This window comes from Oncorhynchus keta, chromosome 29, assembly GCF_023373465.1.
Source record: "Oncorhynchus keta strain PuntledgeMale-10-30-2019 chromosome 29, Oket_V2, whole genome shotgun sequence".
In the NCBI taxonomy this organism is placed as follows: Eukaryota; Metazoa; Chordata; class Actinopteri; order Salmoniformes; family Salmonidae; genus Oncorhynchus; species Oncorhynchus keta.
The window spans coordinates 12,701,158-12,717,368 of NC_068449.1; the positions used below are offsets into that span (position 1 = coordinate 12,701,158).

General features: G+C 43.9%; 1 protein-coding gene across 1 annotated transcript in view; it reads left to right on the forward strand.

Annotated features, from left to right (window-relative positions):
• The window catches only part of LOC118378961 (kinesin-like protein KIF26B), a 78,680-nt gene extending 64,228 nt beyond the window's left edge, over nt 1-14,452 (forward strand). Inside the window, exon 15 of the mRNA XM_052485388.1 lies at nt 10,377-14,452. Within this exon, the coding sequence (XP_052341348.1) occupies nt 10,377-10,525 (149 nt within the window). The 3' untranslated portion in view covers nt 10,526-14,452. The remainder of the gene's footprint in view (nt 1-10,376) is intronic.
• The last annotated feature ends 1,759 nt before the right edge of the window (nt 14,453-16,211 follow it).

Genomic DNA, 16,211 nt, shown 5'->3' on the forward strand with positions numbered 1-16,211 from the left:
TGTAACATAATGTCTATCTCTGTCCCTGTAGCATGGCTGTAACATAATGTCTATCTCTGTCCCCTGTAGCATGGCTGTAACATAATGTCTATCTCTGTCCCTGTAGCATGGCTGTAACATAATGTCTTTCTCTGTCCCTGTAGCATGGCTGTAACATAATGTCTATCTCTGTCCCTGTAGCATGGCTGTAACATAATGTCTTTCTCTGTCCCTGTAGCATGGCTGTAACATAATGTCTATCTCTGTCCCTGTAGCATGGCTGTAACATAATGTCTATCTCTCCTCCCCTGTAGCATGGCTGTAACATAATGTCTATCTCTGTCCCCTGTAGCATGGCTGTAACATAATGTCTATCTCTGTCCCTGTAGCATGGCTGTAACATAATGTCTATCTCTCCTCCCCTGTAGCATGGCTGTAACATAATGTCTATCTCTGTCCCTGTAGCATGGCTGTAACATAATGTCTATCTCTGTCCCTGTAGCATGGCTGTAACATAATGTCTATCTCTGTCCCTGTAGCATGGCTGTAACATAATGTCTATCTCTCCTCCCCTGTAGCATGGCTGTAACATAATGTCTATCTCTCCTCCCCTGTAGCATGGCTGTAACATAATGTCTATCTCTGTCCCCTGTAGCATGGCTGTAACATAATGTCTATCTCTGTCCCCTGTAGCATGGCTGTAACATAATGTCTATCTCTGTCCCTGTAGCATGGCTGTAACATAATGTCTATCTCTGTCCCTGTAGCATGGCTGTAACATAATGTCTATCTCTGTCCCTGTAGCATGGCTGTAACATAATGTCTATCTCTGTCCCTGTAGCATGGCTGTAACATAATGTCTATCTCTGTCCCTGTAGCATGGCTGTAACATAATGTCTATCTCTCCTCCCCTGTAGCATGGCTGTAACATAATGTCTATCTCTGTCCCTGTAGCATGGCTGTAACATAATGTCTATCTCTGTCCCTGTAGCATGGCTGTAACATAATGTCTATCTCTCCTCCCCTGTAGCATGGCTGTAACATAATGTCTATCTCTGTCCCTGTAGCATGGCTGTAACATAATGTCTATCTCTCCTCCCTGTAGCATGGCTGTAACATAATGTCTATCTCTGTCCCTGTAGCATGGCTGTAACATAATGTCTATCTCTGTCCCTGTAGCATGACTGTAACATAATGTCTATCTCTGTCCCTGTAGCATGGCTGTAACATAATGTCTATCTCTCCTCCCCTGTAGCATGGCTGTAACATAATGTCTATCTCTGTCCCTGTAGCATGGCTGTAACATAATGTCTATCTCTGTCCCTGTAGCATGGCTGTAACATAATGTCTATCTCTGTCCCTGTAGCATGACTGTAACATAATGTCTATCTCTGTCCCTGTAGCATGACTGTAACATAATGTCTATCTCTGTCCCTGTAGCATGGCTGTAACATAATGTCTATCTCTCCTCCCTGTAGCATGGCTATAACATAATGTCTATCTCTGTCCCTGTAGCATGGCTGTAACATAATGTCTATCTCTGTCCCCTGTAGCATGGCTGTAACATAATGTCTATCTCTGTCCCTGTAGCATGGCTATAACATAATGTCTATCTCTGTCCCTGTAGCATGGCTGTAACATAATGTCTATCTCTCCTCCCCTGTAGCATGGCTGTAACATAATGTCTATCTCTCCTCCCCTGTAGCATGGCTATAACATAATGTCTATCTCTGTCCCTGTAGCATGGCTGTAACATAATGTCTATCTCTGTCCCCTGTAGCATGACTGTAACATAATGTCTATCTCTGTCCCTGTAGCATGGCTGTAACATAATGTCTATCTCTGTCCCTGTAGCATGGCTGTAACATAATGTCTATCTCTGTCCCTGTAGCATGGCTGTAACATAATGTCTATCTCTGTCCCTGTAGCATGGCTGTAACATAATGTCTATCTCTGTCCCTGTAGCATGGCTGTAACATAATGTCTATCTCTGTCCCCTGTAGCATGGCTGTAACATAATGTCTATCTCTGTCCCTGTAGCATGACTGTAACATAATGTCTATCTCTGTCCCCTGTAGCATGGCTGTAACATAATGTCTATCTCTCCTCCCCTGTAGCATGGCTATAACATAATGTCTATCTCTGTCCCTGTAGCATGGCTGTAACATAATGTCTATCTCTGTCCCCTGTAGCATGGCTGTAACATAATGTCTATCTCTGTCCCTGTAGCATGACTGTAACATAATGTCTATCTCTGTCCCTGTAGCATGGCTGTAACATAATGTCTATCTCTGTCCCCTGTAGCATGGCTGTAACATAATGTCTATCTCTGTCCCTGTAGCATGACTGTAACATAATGTCTATCTCTCCTCCCCTGTAGCATGGCTGTAACATAATGTCTATCTCTGTCCCCTGTAGCATGGCTGTAACATAATGTCTATCTCTCCTCCCCTGTAGCATGGCTGTAACATAATGTCTATCTCTCCTCCCCTGTAGCATGGCTGTAACATAATGTCTATCTCTCCTCCCCTGTAGCATGGCTGTAACATAATGTCTATCTCTGTCCCTGTAGCATGGCTGTAACATAATGTCTATCTCTGTCCCTGTAGCATGGCTGTAACATAATGTCTATCTCTGTCCCCTGTAGCATGGCTGTAACATAATGTCTATCTCTCCTCCCCTGTAGCATGGCTGTAACATAATGTCTATCTCTCCTCCCCTGTAGCATGGCTGTAACATAATGTCTATCTCTGTCCCCTGTAGCATGGCTGTAACATAATGTCTATCTCTCCTCCCCTGTAGCATGGCTGTAACATAATGTCTATCTCTGTCCCCTGTAGCATGGCTGTAACATAATGTCTATCTCTCCTCCCCTGTAGCATGGCTGTAACATAATGTCTATCTCTCCTCCCCTGTAGCATGGCTGTAACATAATGTCTATCTCTGTCCCCTGTAGCATGGCTGTAACATAATGTCTATCTCTCCTCCCCTGTAGCATGGCTGTAACATAATGTCTATCTCTCCTCCCCTGTAGCATGGCTGTAACATAATGTCTATCTCTCCTCCCCTGTAGCATGGCTGTAACATAATGTCTATCTCTGTCCCCTGTAGCATGGCTGTAACATAATGTCTATCTCTGTCCCTGTAGCATGGCTGTAACATAATGTCTATCTCTGTCCCCTGTAGCATGGCTGTAACATAATGTCTATCTCTGTCCCCTGTAGCATGGCTGTAACATAATGTCTATCTCTCCTCCCCTGTAGCATGGCTGTAACATAATGTCTATCTCTGTCCCCTGTAGCATGGCTGTAACATAATGTCTATCTCTGTCCCTGTAGCATGGCTGTAACATAATGTCTATGTCTGTCCCTGTAGCATGGCTGTAACATAATGTCTATCTCTCCTCCCCTGTAGCATGGCTGTAACATAATGTCTATGTCTGTCCCTGTAGCATGGCTGTAACATAATGTCTATGTCTGTCCCTGTAGCATGGCTGTAACATAATGTCTATCTCTGTCCCCTGTAGCATGGCTGTAACATAATGTCTATCTCTGTCCCCTGTAGCATGGCTGTAACATAATGTCTATCTCTGTCCCTGTAGCATGGCTGTAACATAATGTCTATCTCTCCTCCCCTGTAGCATGGCTGTAACATAATGTCTATGTCTGTCCCTGTAGCATGGCTGTAACATAATGTCTATCTCTCCTCCCCTGTAGCATGGCTGTAACATAATGTCTATCTCTGTCCCTGTAGCATGGCTGTAACATAATGTATATCTCTGTCCCTGTAGCATGGCTGTAACATAATGTCTATCTCTCCTCCCCTGTAGCATGGCTGTAACGTAATGTCTATCTCTGTCCCTGTAGCATGGCTGTAACATAATGTCTATCTCTGTCCCTGTAGCATGGCTGTAACATAATGTCTATCTCTCCTCCCCTGTAGCATGGCTGTAACATAATGTCTATCTCTGTCCCTGTAGCATGGCTGTAACATAATGTCTATCTCTCCTCCCCTGTAGCATGGCTGTAACATAATGTCTATCTCTGTCCCCTGTAGCATGGCTGTAACATAATGTCTATCTCTCCTCCCCTGTAGCATGGCTGTAACGTAATGTCTATCTCTGTCCCTGTAGCATGGCTGTAACATAATGTCTATCTCTGTCCCTGTAGCATGGCTGTAACATAATGTCAATCTCTCCTCCCCTGTAGCATGGCTGTAACATAATGTCTATCTCTGTCCCTGTAGCATGGCTGTAACATAATGTCTATCTCTGTCCCTGTAGCATGGCTATAACATAATGTCTATCTCTGTCCCCTATAGCATGGCTGTAACATAATGTCTATCTCTGTCCCTGTAGCATGGCTGTAACATAATGTCTATCTCTGTCCCTGTAGCATGGCTATAACATAATGTCTATCTCTCTCCCCTGTAGCATGGCTGTAACATAATGTCTATCTCTGTCCCCTGTAGCATGGCTGTAACATAATGTCTATCTCTCCTCCCCTGTAGCATGGCTGTAACGTAATGTCTATCTCTGTCCCTGTAGCATGGCTGTAACATAATGTCTATCTCTGTCCCTGTAGCATGGCTGTAACATAATGTCAATCTCTCCTCCCCTGTAGCATGGCTGTAACATAATGTCTATCTCTGTCCCTGTAGCATGGCTGTAACATAATGTCTATCTCTGTCCCTGTAGCATGGCTATAACATAATGTCTATCTCTGTCCCTATAGCATGGCTGTAACATAATGTCTATCTCTGTCCCTGTAGCATGGCTGTAACATAATGTCTATCTCTGTCCCCTGTAGCATGGCTGTAACATAATGTCTATCTCTGTCCCTGTAGCATGGCTGTAACATAATGTCTATGTCTGTCCCTGTAGCATGGCTGTAACATAATGTCTATCTCTGTCCCTGTAGCATGGCTGTAACATAATGTCTATCTCTGTCCCTGTAGCATGGCTGTAACATAATGTCTATCTCTGTCCCTGTAGCATGGCTGTAACATAATGTCTATCTCTGTCCCTGTAGCATGGCTGTAACATAATGTCTATCTCTGTCCCCTATAGCATGGCTGTAACATAATGTCTATCTCTGTCCCTGTAGCATGGCTGTAACATAATGTCTATCTCTGTCCCTGTAGCATGGCTGTAACATAATGTCAATCTCTCCTCCCCTGTAGCATGGCTGTAACATAATGTCTATCTCTGTCCCTGTAGCATGGCTGTAACATAATGTCTATCTCTGTCCCTGTAGCATGGCTATAACATAATGTCTATCTCTGTCCCCTATAGCATGGCTGTAACATAATGTCTATCTCTGTCCCTGTAGCATGGCTGTAACATAATGTCTATCTCTGTCCCCTGTAGCATGGCTGTAACATAATGTCTATCTCTGTCCCTGTAGCATGGCTGTAACATAATGTCTATGTCTGTCCCTGTAGCATGGCTGTAACATAATGTCTATCTCTGTCCCTGTAGCATGGCTGTAACATAATGTCTATCTCTGTCCCTGTAGCATGGCTGTAACATAATGTCTATCTCTCCTCCCCTGTAGCATGGCTGTAACATAATGTCTATCTCTGTCCCTGTAGCATGGCTGTAACATAATGTCTATCTCTGTCCCCTGTAGCATGACTGTAACATAATGTCTATCTCTGTCCCTGTAGCATGGCTGTAACATAATGTCTATCTCTCCTCCCCTGTAGCATGGCTGTAACATAATGTCTATCTCTGTCCCTGTAGCATGGCTGTAACATAATGTCTATCTCTGTCCCTGTAGCATGGCTGTAACATAATGTCTATCTCTGTCCCTGTAGCATGGCTGTAACATAATGTCTATCTCTCCTCCCCTGTAGCATGGCTGTAACATAATGTCTATCTCTCCTCCCCTGTAGCATGACTGTAACATAATGTCTATCTCTCCTCCCCTGTAGCATGGCTGTAACATAATGTCTATCTCTGTCCCTGTAGCATGGCTGTAACATAATGTCTATCTCTGTCCCCTGTAGCATGGCTGTAACATAATGTCTATCTCTCCTCCCCTGTAGCATGGCTGTAACATAATGTCTATCTCTGTCCCTGTAGCATGGCTGTAACATAATGTCTATCTCTCCTCCCCTGTAGCATGGCTGTAACATAATGTCTATCTCTGTCCCTGTAGCATGGCTGTAACATAATGTCTATCTCTGTCCCTGTAGCATGGCTGTAACATAATGTCTATCTCTGTCCCTGTAGCATGGCTGTAACATAATGTCTATCTCTGTCCCTGTAGCATGGCTGTAACATAATGTCTATCTCTGTCCCCTGTAGCATGGCTGTAACATAATGTCTATCTCTGTCCCCTGTAGCATGGCTGTAACATAATGTCTATCTCTCCTCCCCTGTAGCATGGCTGTAACATAATGTCTATCTCTGTCCCCTGTAGCATGGCTGTAACATAATGTCTATCTCTCCTCCCCTGTAGCATGACTGTAACATAATGTCTATCTCTGTCCCCTGTAGCATGGCTGTAACATAATGTCTATCTCTGTCCCTGTAGCATGACTGTAACATAATGTCTATCTCTGTCCCCTGTAGCATGGCTGTAACATAATGTCTATCTCTCCTCCCCTGTAGCATGACTGTAACATAATGTCTATCTCTGTCCCTGTAGCATGGCTGTAACATAATGTCTATCTCTGTCCCTGTAGCATGGCTGTAACATAATGTCTATCTCTGTCCCCTGTAGCATGGCTGTAACATAATGTCTATCTCTCCTCCCCTGTAGCATGGCTGTAACATAATGTCTATCTCTGTCCCTGTAGCATGGCTGTAACATAATGTCTATCTCTGTCCCTGTAGCATGGCTGTAACATAATGTCTATCTCTGTCCCCTGTAGCATGGCTGTAACATAATGTCTATCTCTCCTCCCCTGTAGCATGGCTGTAACATAATGTCTATCTCTGTCCCCTGTAGCATGACTGTAACATAATGTCTATCTCTCCTCCCCTGTAGCATGGCTGTAACATAATGTCTATCTCTCCTCCCTGTAGCATGACTGTAACATAATGTCTATCTCTGTCCCTGTAGCATGGCTGTAACATAATGTCTATCTCTGTCCCTGTAGCATGGCTATAACATAATGTCTATGTCTGTCCCTGTAGCATGGCTGTAACATAATGTCTATCTCTGTCCCCTGTAGCATGGCTGTAACATAATGTCTATCTCTCCTCCCCTGTAGCATGGCTGTAACATAATGTCTATCTCTGTCCCTGTAGCATGGCTGTAACATAATGTCTATCTCTCCTCCCCTGTAGCATGGCTGTAACATAATGTCTATCTCTCCTCCCCTGTAGCATGGCTATAACATAATGTCTATCTCTGTCCCTGTAGCATGGCTGTAACATAATGTCTATCTCTGTCCCCTGTAGCATGGCTGTAACATAATGTCTATCTCTGTCCCTGTAGCATGGCTGTAACATAATGTCTATCTCTCCTCCCCTGTAGCATGGCTGTAACATAATGTCTATCTCTGTCCCTGTAGCATGGCTGTAACATAATGTCTATCTCTGTCCCTGTAGCATGGCTGTAACATAATGTCTATCTCTGTCCCTGTAGCATGGCTGTAACATAATGTCTATCTCTGTCCCCTGTAGCATGGCTGTAACATAATGTCTATCTCTGTCCCCTGTAGCATGGCTGTAACATAATGTCTATCTCTGTCCCTGTAGCATGGCTGTAACATAATGTCTATCTCTCCTCCCCTGTAGCATGGCTGTAACATAATGTCTATCTCTGTCCCTGTAGCATGACTGTAACATAATGTCTATCTCTGTCCCTGTAGCATGGCTGTAACATAATGTCTATCTCTCCTCCCCTGTAGCATGGCTGTAACATAATGTCTATCTCTGTCCCCTGTAGCATGGCTGTAACATAATGTCTATCTCTCCTCCCCTGTAGCATGGCTGTAACATAATGTCTATCTCTGTCCCTGTAGCATGGCTGTAACATAATGTCTATCTCTGTCCCTGTAGCATGGCTGTAACATAATGTCTATCTCTGTCCCCTGTAGCATGGCTGTAACATAATGTCTATCTCTGTCCCCTGTAGCATGGCTGTAACATAATGTCTATCTCTCCTCCCCTGTAGCATGGCTGTAACATAATGTCTATCTCTGTCCCCTGTAGCATGACTGTAACATAATGTCTATCTCTGTCCCTGTAGCATGGCTGTAACATAATGTCTATCTCTCCTCCCCTGTAGCATGGCTGTAACATAATGTCTATCTCTCCTCCCCTGTAGCATGGCTGTAACATAATGTCTATCTCTGTCCCCTGTAGCATGGCTGTAACATAATGTCTATCTCTGTCCCTGTAGCATGGCTGTAACATAATGTCTATGTCTGTCCCTGTAGCATGGCTGTAACATAATGTCTATCTCTGTCCCTGTAGCATGGCTGTAACATAATGTCTATGTCTGTCCCTGTAGCATGGCTGTAACATAATGTCTATCTCTGTCCCTGTAGCATGGCTGTAACATAATGTCTATGTCTGTCCCTGTAGCATGGCTGTAACATAATGTCTATCTCTGTCCCTGTAGCATGACTGTAACATAATGTCTATCTCTGTCCCTGTAGCATGGCTGTAACATAATGTCTATCTCTCCTCCCCTGTAGCATGGCTGTAACATAATGTCTATCTCTGTCCCCTGTAGCATGGCTGTAACATAATGTCTATCTCTGTCCCCTGTAGCATGGCTGTAACATAATGTCTATCTCTGTCCCCTGTAGCATGGCTGTAACATAATGTCTATCTCTGTCCCCTGTAGCATGGCTGTAACATAATGTCTATCTCTGTCCCCTGTAGCATGGCTGTAACATAATGTCTATCTCTCCTCCCCTGTAGCATGACTGTAACATAATGTCTATCTCTGTCCCCTGTAGCATGACTGTAACATAATGTCTATCTCTCCTCCCCTGTAGCATGGCTGTAACATAATGTCTATCTCTGTCCCCTGTAGCATGACTGTAACATAATGTCTATCTCTCTTCCCCTGTAGCATGGCTGTAACATAATGTCTATCTCTGCTCCCCTGTAGCATGGCTATAACATAATGTCTATCTCTGTCCCTGTAGCATGGCTGTAACATAATGTCTATCTCTGTCCCCTGTAGCATGGCTGTAACATAATGTCTATCTCTGTCCCTGTAGCATGGCTGTAACATAATGTCTATGTCTGTCCCTGTAGCATGGCTGTAACATAATGTCTATCTCTCCTCCCCTGTAGCATGGCTGTAACATAATGTCTATCTCTGTCCCTGTAGCATGGCTGTAACATAATGTCTATCTCTGTCCCTGTAGCATGGCTGTAACATAATGTCTATCTCTGTCCCCTGTAGCATGGCTGTAACATAATGTCTATCTCTGTCCCCTGTAGCATGGCTGTAACATAATGTCTATCTCTGTCCCTGTAGCATGGCTGTAACATAATGTCTATCTCTGTCCCCTGTAGCATGGCTGTAACATAATGTCTATCTCTGTCCCTGTAGCATGGCTGTAACATAATGTCTATCTCTGTCCCTGTAGCATGGCTGTAACATAATGTCTATCTCTCCTCCCCTGTAGCATGGCTGTAACATAATGTCTATCTCTGTCCCTGTAGCATGGCTGTAACATAATGTCTATCTCTGTCCCTGTAGCATGGCTGTAACATAATGTCTATCTCTGTCCCTGTAGCATGGCTGTAACATAATGTCTATCTCTCCTCCCCTGTAGCATGGCTGTAACATAATGTCTATCTCTGTCCCTGTAGCATGGCTGTAACATAATGTCTATCTCTGTCCCCTGTAGCATGGCTGTAACATAATGTCTATCTCTGTCCCTGTAGCATGGCTGTAACATAATGTCTATCTCTCCTCCCCTGTAGCATGGCTGTAACATAATGTCTATCTCTGTCCCTGTAGCATGGCTGTAACATAATGTCTATCTCTGTCCCTGTAGCATGGCTGTAACATAATGTCTATCTCTGTCCCCTGTAGCATGGCTGTAACATAATGTCTATGTCTGTCCCTGTAGCATGGCTGTAACATAATGTCTATCTCTGTCCCTGTAGCATGACTGTAACATAATGTCTATCTCTGTCCCCTGTAGCATGGCTGTAACATAATGTCTATGTCTGTCCCTGTAGCATGGCTGTAACATAATGTCTATCTTTGTCCCCTGTAGCATGGCTGTAACATAATGTCTATCTCTGTCCCTGTAGCATGGCTGTAACATAATGTCTATCTCTGTCCCTGTAGCATGGCTGTAACATAATGTCTATCTCTCCTCCCCTGTAGCATGGCTGTAACATAATGTCTATCTCTCCTCCCCTGTAGCATGGCTGTAACATAATGTCCATCTCTGTCCCCTCCCCATAGTTGACCTGCAGCAGACGTTTGAGGTGGACTCTCTGGAGTACCTGGAGGCTCTAGAGGTGATGACAGACAGACTGGAGACCAGGGTCAACTTCTGCAAGGCTCACCTCATGATGGTCACCTGCTTCGACGTCACCTGCCGACGCAGGTAGAACTAAGAACGGCCAGGCGGACCACACCTCCTCTAGGACTCATGGGAAGTGGAGACAACACAACAGGAAGAGAGAGGGATGGAGCAGAGGGAGGGATTTCCCTGAGGAGGTGCAGAGGCAGATGGAGACAAAGGCATCCGGAGACTAAAGAGGAATATTTTTTTAAGCAGCGGGGAAGGGAGCAGGAAAAGAGGAGGAGGAGGAAGAGGAGGAGGAGGAAGAAGAGGTGGAGGAAGAAGAGGAGGAGGAAGAAGAAGAAGAAGAAGAGGAGGAGGAAGAGGAGGAGAGAGAGTGTTTTAAAGAAGGAGTATATCTGAAGAGGAGGAGGAGGAAGAAGAGGAGGAGAGAGAGTGTTTTAAAGAATGAGTATATCTGAAGAGGAGGAGGAAGTAAAGGAGGAGGAGAGAGACTGTTTTAAAGAAGGAGTATACCTGCCAGCGGACAGGAAGATCACTTTTGCAGAGCAGTTGTTGGAGTTTGTAAATAAAGTTTTGCTTGCTTTGAATAAGGCCTGGCTGCCGGATGGCTATTAGTCACGTAGGGAAACAAAGAGAAAACAGTGACAGAAAGGAAAGACAACCAACCATATGTGTGAGAGAGACAAGTGCCTTGTGAACACTGACATCTGAAACATTTCTCCTGTATTTGTGTACAAATGGTGCTCGCTGAAAAAAATGATAGATCTTCAAAGTCAAAATCACATGAAAAAGGTTTCTCTGTGTCCCCTCCCTGCCGAGCTGTTCTCAGTGGTTTGTACTTATATAGTTCTACACTAGTTATGATGCAACATATGAACTGTTGCGTGTTCGTTTTTCTCTGTGTTTTTTTAATTGTCTGAAGAAAGTGGGACCAACACGAAGTGCTTTAGGGGATGCTATATACAGGTGTAGGATCTTCATTTGAGACAGTTTTCTACAAGGAAAATAATCCTGCAGCCACAGGAAATGTAAATTATTATGTGGATTATAATTAATGTACATTTTTGTAGGGGTTGATTACATTTTTCATAAGGGAAAATCAAGTCCGACATTTGTAAGTATAAATTACAAACTTCAGAAGCCTTTTTAAACCCCAAATACACGACATGTTTAAAATGTCCTGCATTGCAGGAAAGTTGTCCTGCAACAGGGTGATCAAATGAAGCTCCTCCATCTGTAAGGACAGACAATGGGAATGGTGGTGGTGAAATGCTAAGCCAAAACATGGTTTCTCTTATGGACCATTGATTTCCTTGTCACCACTCGGGCTATGGTTTTGGCACCCGAAGTATTCAGTTGTGGGTTCAGGCCTACCGTACACCAATCCCCCCTCCTACTAACACCTTGACCAGACCGTCCACATTGCGTTCGTGAGTGTTGCAAAATAAATGGTCACACTTTATTTGGCTCGTTTGGATAGCATCTGTAGATGCTCTACTATGATGTCATACTATCAACAAACTAGCTGTTGATAAGAAACTGTTTGCTGAGGTTACGGTTACACATATATGTTATTCAATCGTTTCATCCAAACTGCTCCCGCACGTGAATGAGCATCTGCATATATAAAATATAACTTTATTTGAAAAGCTCGAAACGATTCATGTTCCGCCTCTCTCATCTACTCATTGGTTTTCACAAGCATACTAACCCATGTGGGTGATTGAAAGATGAGAGGAGAGATTCATCAAAGATAACTAACTAAAAACTAACGAGGTTTCCCCTTTTATCTGGCAATTAACCGTCAGAGTAGAGAAACACACAATTCGACAAAGACCCAGGAATAAAATATGCAATTCAGTTAAAATAACAACCCAAAGTTTATCTCCCAGGACAAACTAGCAACAGTAGTGTTTCCACGTGTCCACACATTAATATAGTTGGTTCACAGTTGGTTTTGGTATTTTAATTAACCTGCGTGTCATGATCTCTTCTGGTGGGGACAGACAAAATCAACATGCGCACGTTGGCGTGCGCAGAGCCGGTTTGGTTAAGGTGTGAAGATGATCAAGAGGTACAGAGAAACTAGAAGGGAGGAGAGATGGATGGAGGAGAAAATGCTAGAAGAAATAGTAACATTATGAAACATAATAAATACCACAGAGGGAATGGGTGTAGCTATGTGATTAATGGGTTAAAGTGAAGCTGTCCTACAGTATTCTATAGGTCTAAGGCTGCGTTCACGCAGGCAGCCAGATTCTGATCTGTTTTACACTAATTGGTCATTTGACCAATCACATCAGATCTTTTTCCGAGCTGAAACCGATAGGTCAAAAGACCAATTAGGTTTAAAAAAAAAAAGAAAAACATCAGAATTGGACTGCCTGTGTAAACGCAGATGGATATCTGAGCTCAATATGAGCGTAGAGGAAAACCTCCCATTCACTCTGCTTGGTGCCACTGTCATGGCGCATTCACTTTGGGAACATTTTGTAAATATATATATGTGGTGCTTGAGACCATTTCCAATCTAAATGTTTGTATAACTATATGCATATAGCCTGTTTCCTAAAATAACTTTAAGACACAAATGCTTCTTCTTCATCATCCTATCATCATCCTATTGTATTATGTACAGTGTTCTTGGGTGTTTTGAAAGGCGTTTATTTAAGTGGTAATGCCAGAGAAGCCGGTGTCTGGAAGATATATAGGCACGGGTGTTAGGCCCGAGACGAAGTCAGATGGAACAGAGTAAAAAGGCATTTTAACATTATAGATTTAGCCAGTGGTAACTTGTAGAATGGACACTGACTGGAATGTGGTTTTAACCAATCAGCATTCAGGATTAGACCCACCCGTTGTATTAACATGAAATGTATCATTTGTATTATTCTTATTATCATCCTCATGCCCTTTAACCTTTGACCTCTCTCCTCTGTCATGGTCATGAATGAAGGATCTTGTTAATTTAACTCAAGACGTGCTGGAACAGAAAGTTGCTTATATTGTATCATTTATTATCCACACACCTTCTGGTCTTCAAAGCTACTATGCATTTAAAAAATAGACAGAAAATAATTGTACATATGCTGAGCCCATTTCATATAGAGGTATATTCCAACATAGACACTTATAATTTTTATTTTAGATATTAAATTTTTCCTGCGCTGTTTTTGTTTGCAACTCAGGGGGGGTAATCTGGTCCTAGATCTGTTCCTAACTTCAACCTGGAGCCTGTTGATGATGGTACACTCCAGGGTCACGTTCAGGATGGTGCAACGTTTCAAAACCTGCACATATAAATGTATCATGTTGAACAGATTGTCTGTTTTGTATAACAGGGAATTGAGTCCACTCTCTTCGCTGCATTTCCAACAATCGAACGTCTCACCTTCCTGAATACACCCTGGGCAACCCATGGAAACGTCTCACTCCGGTGGTCAAATCAAATGTATTTATATAGCCCTTCTTACATCAGCTGATATCTCAAAGTGCTGTACAGAAACCCAGGCTAAAACCCCGAACAGCAAGCAATGCAGGTGTAGAAGCACGGTGTCGTGGTGTCTTGGTTGTCAGGGGGTCTGATATGTTGTAGAGAGATCTATTTCTCTGGCTGTACAGTCTGTGGGGAGTAGGAGAGGTACTGTAGCAAGCAGGTTTGGCCTCATCAGTCAATTCTAGGAAGGGAAATGATATTCAGCCAAAAGATCTCCTGAAAAGACTGAATAGAAATGGGATTGACCTGTAGTCCATCCCATGCTAGCTAGGCCTTACTGTGCGGTGGCTGGGCAGGGTGTGTGTGCTTTCAGGGGGCACAAACAGGGGGAAATAAACCCTTTTGAAATGGGAAACTAACATAGTTGGACCAAAAACATTTCCTCCTAATTGTGCCTGCTCAACCTGACCCATGTCTGTGTGTAACTCCATCATCAGAAGCACTTCTGATAGACAAACGGACTGAGAATCTGACGGTGACACAAGGATTGCTGTAAATAAAGGATTGTATTCAAGTAAATGTGTTATTTTATTCTCTTAATGTTACCGTGCTCAACAATCCTGATTTAATTTAAGTGTAATTAAACCAACCCCCGTCCCACAAAGTAAGAAAAAATATTAAAATTATCCAATGTGCAGTTATTATGTACATGAACCAATAAGAGCACTGTTTTTCATGTGCTGGTTATGAACAGAACATTTCCACCAATGTTTACCATAGATGGAACCCACATAGAGCCTGGATGGAACCCACATAGAGCCTGGATGGAACCCACATAGAGCCTGGATGGAACCCACATAGAGCCTGGATGGAACCCACATAGAGCCTGGATGGAACCCACATAGAGCCTGGATGGAACCCACATAGAGCCTGGATGGAACCCACATAGAGCCTGGATGGAACCCACATAGAGCCTGGATGGAACCCACATAGAGCCTGGATGGAACCCACATAGAGCCCGGATGGAACCCACATAGAGCCCGGATGGAACCCACATAGAGCCTGGATGGAACCCACATGGAGCCCGGATGGAACCCACATAGAGCCCAGATGGAACCCACATAGAGCCTGGATGGAACCCACATAGAGCCCAGATGGAACCCACATAGAGCCCGGATGGAACCCAGATGGAACCCGGATGGAGCCTGGATGGAACATGGTTTACTATCTACCCAGGTTTAGCTGCAATGTGTCATGTAACGGTGTCATTACGCTGTGACACATCATTACTACTCAGATCCCCAGTGGTGGTATTAGCATACATGGCCTGCCCGGTCTGCAGACAACAGCAGAGAACCATCCTTTTGTGTGTGTGTGTGTGTGTGTGTGTGTGTGTGTGTGTGTGTGTGTGTGTGTGTGTGTGTGTGCGTGCGTGCGTGCGTGCGTGCGTGCGTGCGTGCGTGCGTGCGTGCGTGCGTGCGTGCGTGCGTGCGTGCGTGCGTGCGTGCGTGCGTGCGTGCGTGCGTGCGTGCGTGCGTGTGCGTGCGTGTGTGTGTGTACTCAATAGTAATTCATCTTCCCGAATGGGGGAAAGTAAGATGTATCAATGCCTCTGGCAGAGACTTAGTAAGCCTTCAGTTTTTTGAAGAATGTGCTTGAAATATTAATGTAGACTGAACAAAAAATTATATATATATATAACAGGGATGTTTCTTTTGTTGCTGTTTCCCATGCTTGTTCAATGAACCATAAACAATTAATGAACGTGCAACTGTGGATCAGTCGTTAAGACACTAACTGCTTACAGACGTTAGGCAATTAAGGTCATAGTTATGAAAATGTAGGACACTAAAAAGGCCTTTCTAATTTACATTTACATTACATTTAAGTCATTTAGCAGACTCTCTTATCCAGAGCGACTTACAAATTGGTGCATTCACCTTATGACATCCAGTGGAACAGCCACTTTACAATAGTGCATCTAAATCTTTTAAGGGGGGGGGTGAGAAGGATTACTTTATCCTATCCTAGGTATTCCTTAAAGAGGTGGGGTTTCAGGTGTCTCCGGAAGGTGGTGATTGACTCCGCTGTCCTGGCGTCGTGAGGGAGTTTGTTCCACCATTGGGGGGCCAGAGCAGCGAACAGTTTTATGACTGGAAAAACGCGAAGAGAAAGATGCCCAGGGTCCCTGCTCATCTGCGTAAATGTGCCTTAGAGATGCTGCAAGGAGCACGAGGACTGCAGATTAAATTGCAATGTCCGTACTACGAGACGCCTATGACAGCACTAAAGGGAGACCGGACGGACAGCTGATCGTCCTCGCAGTGGCAAC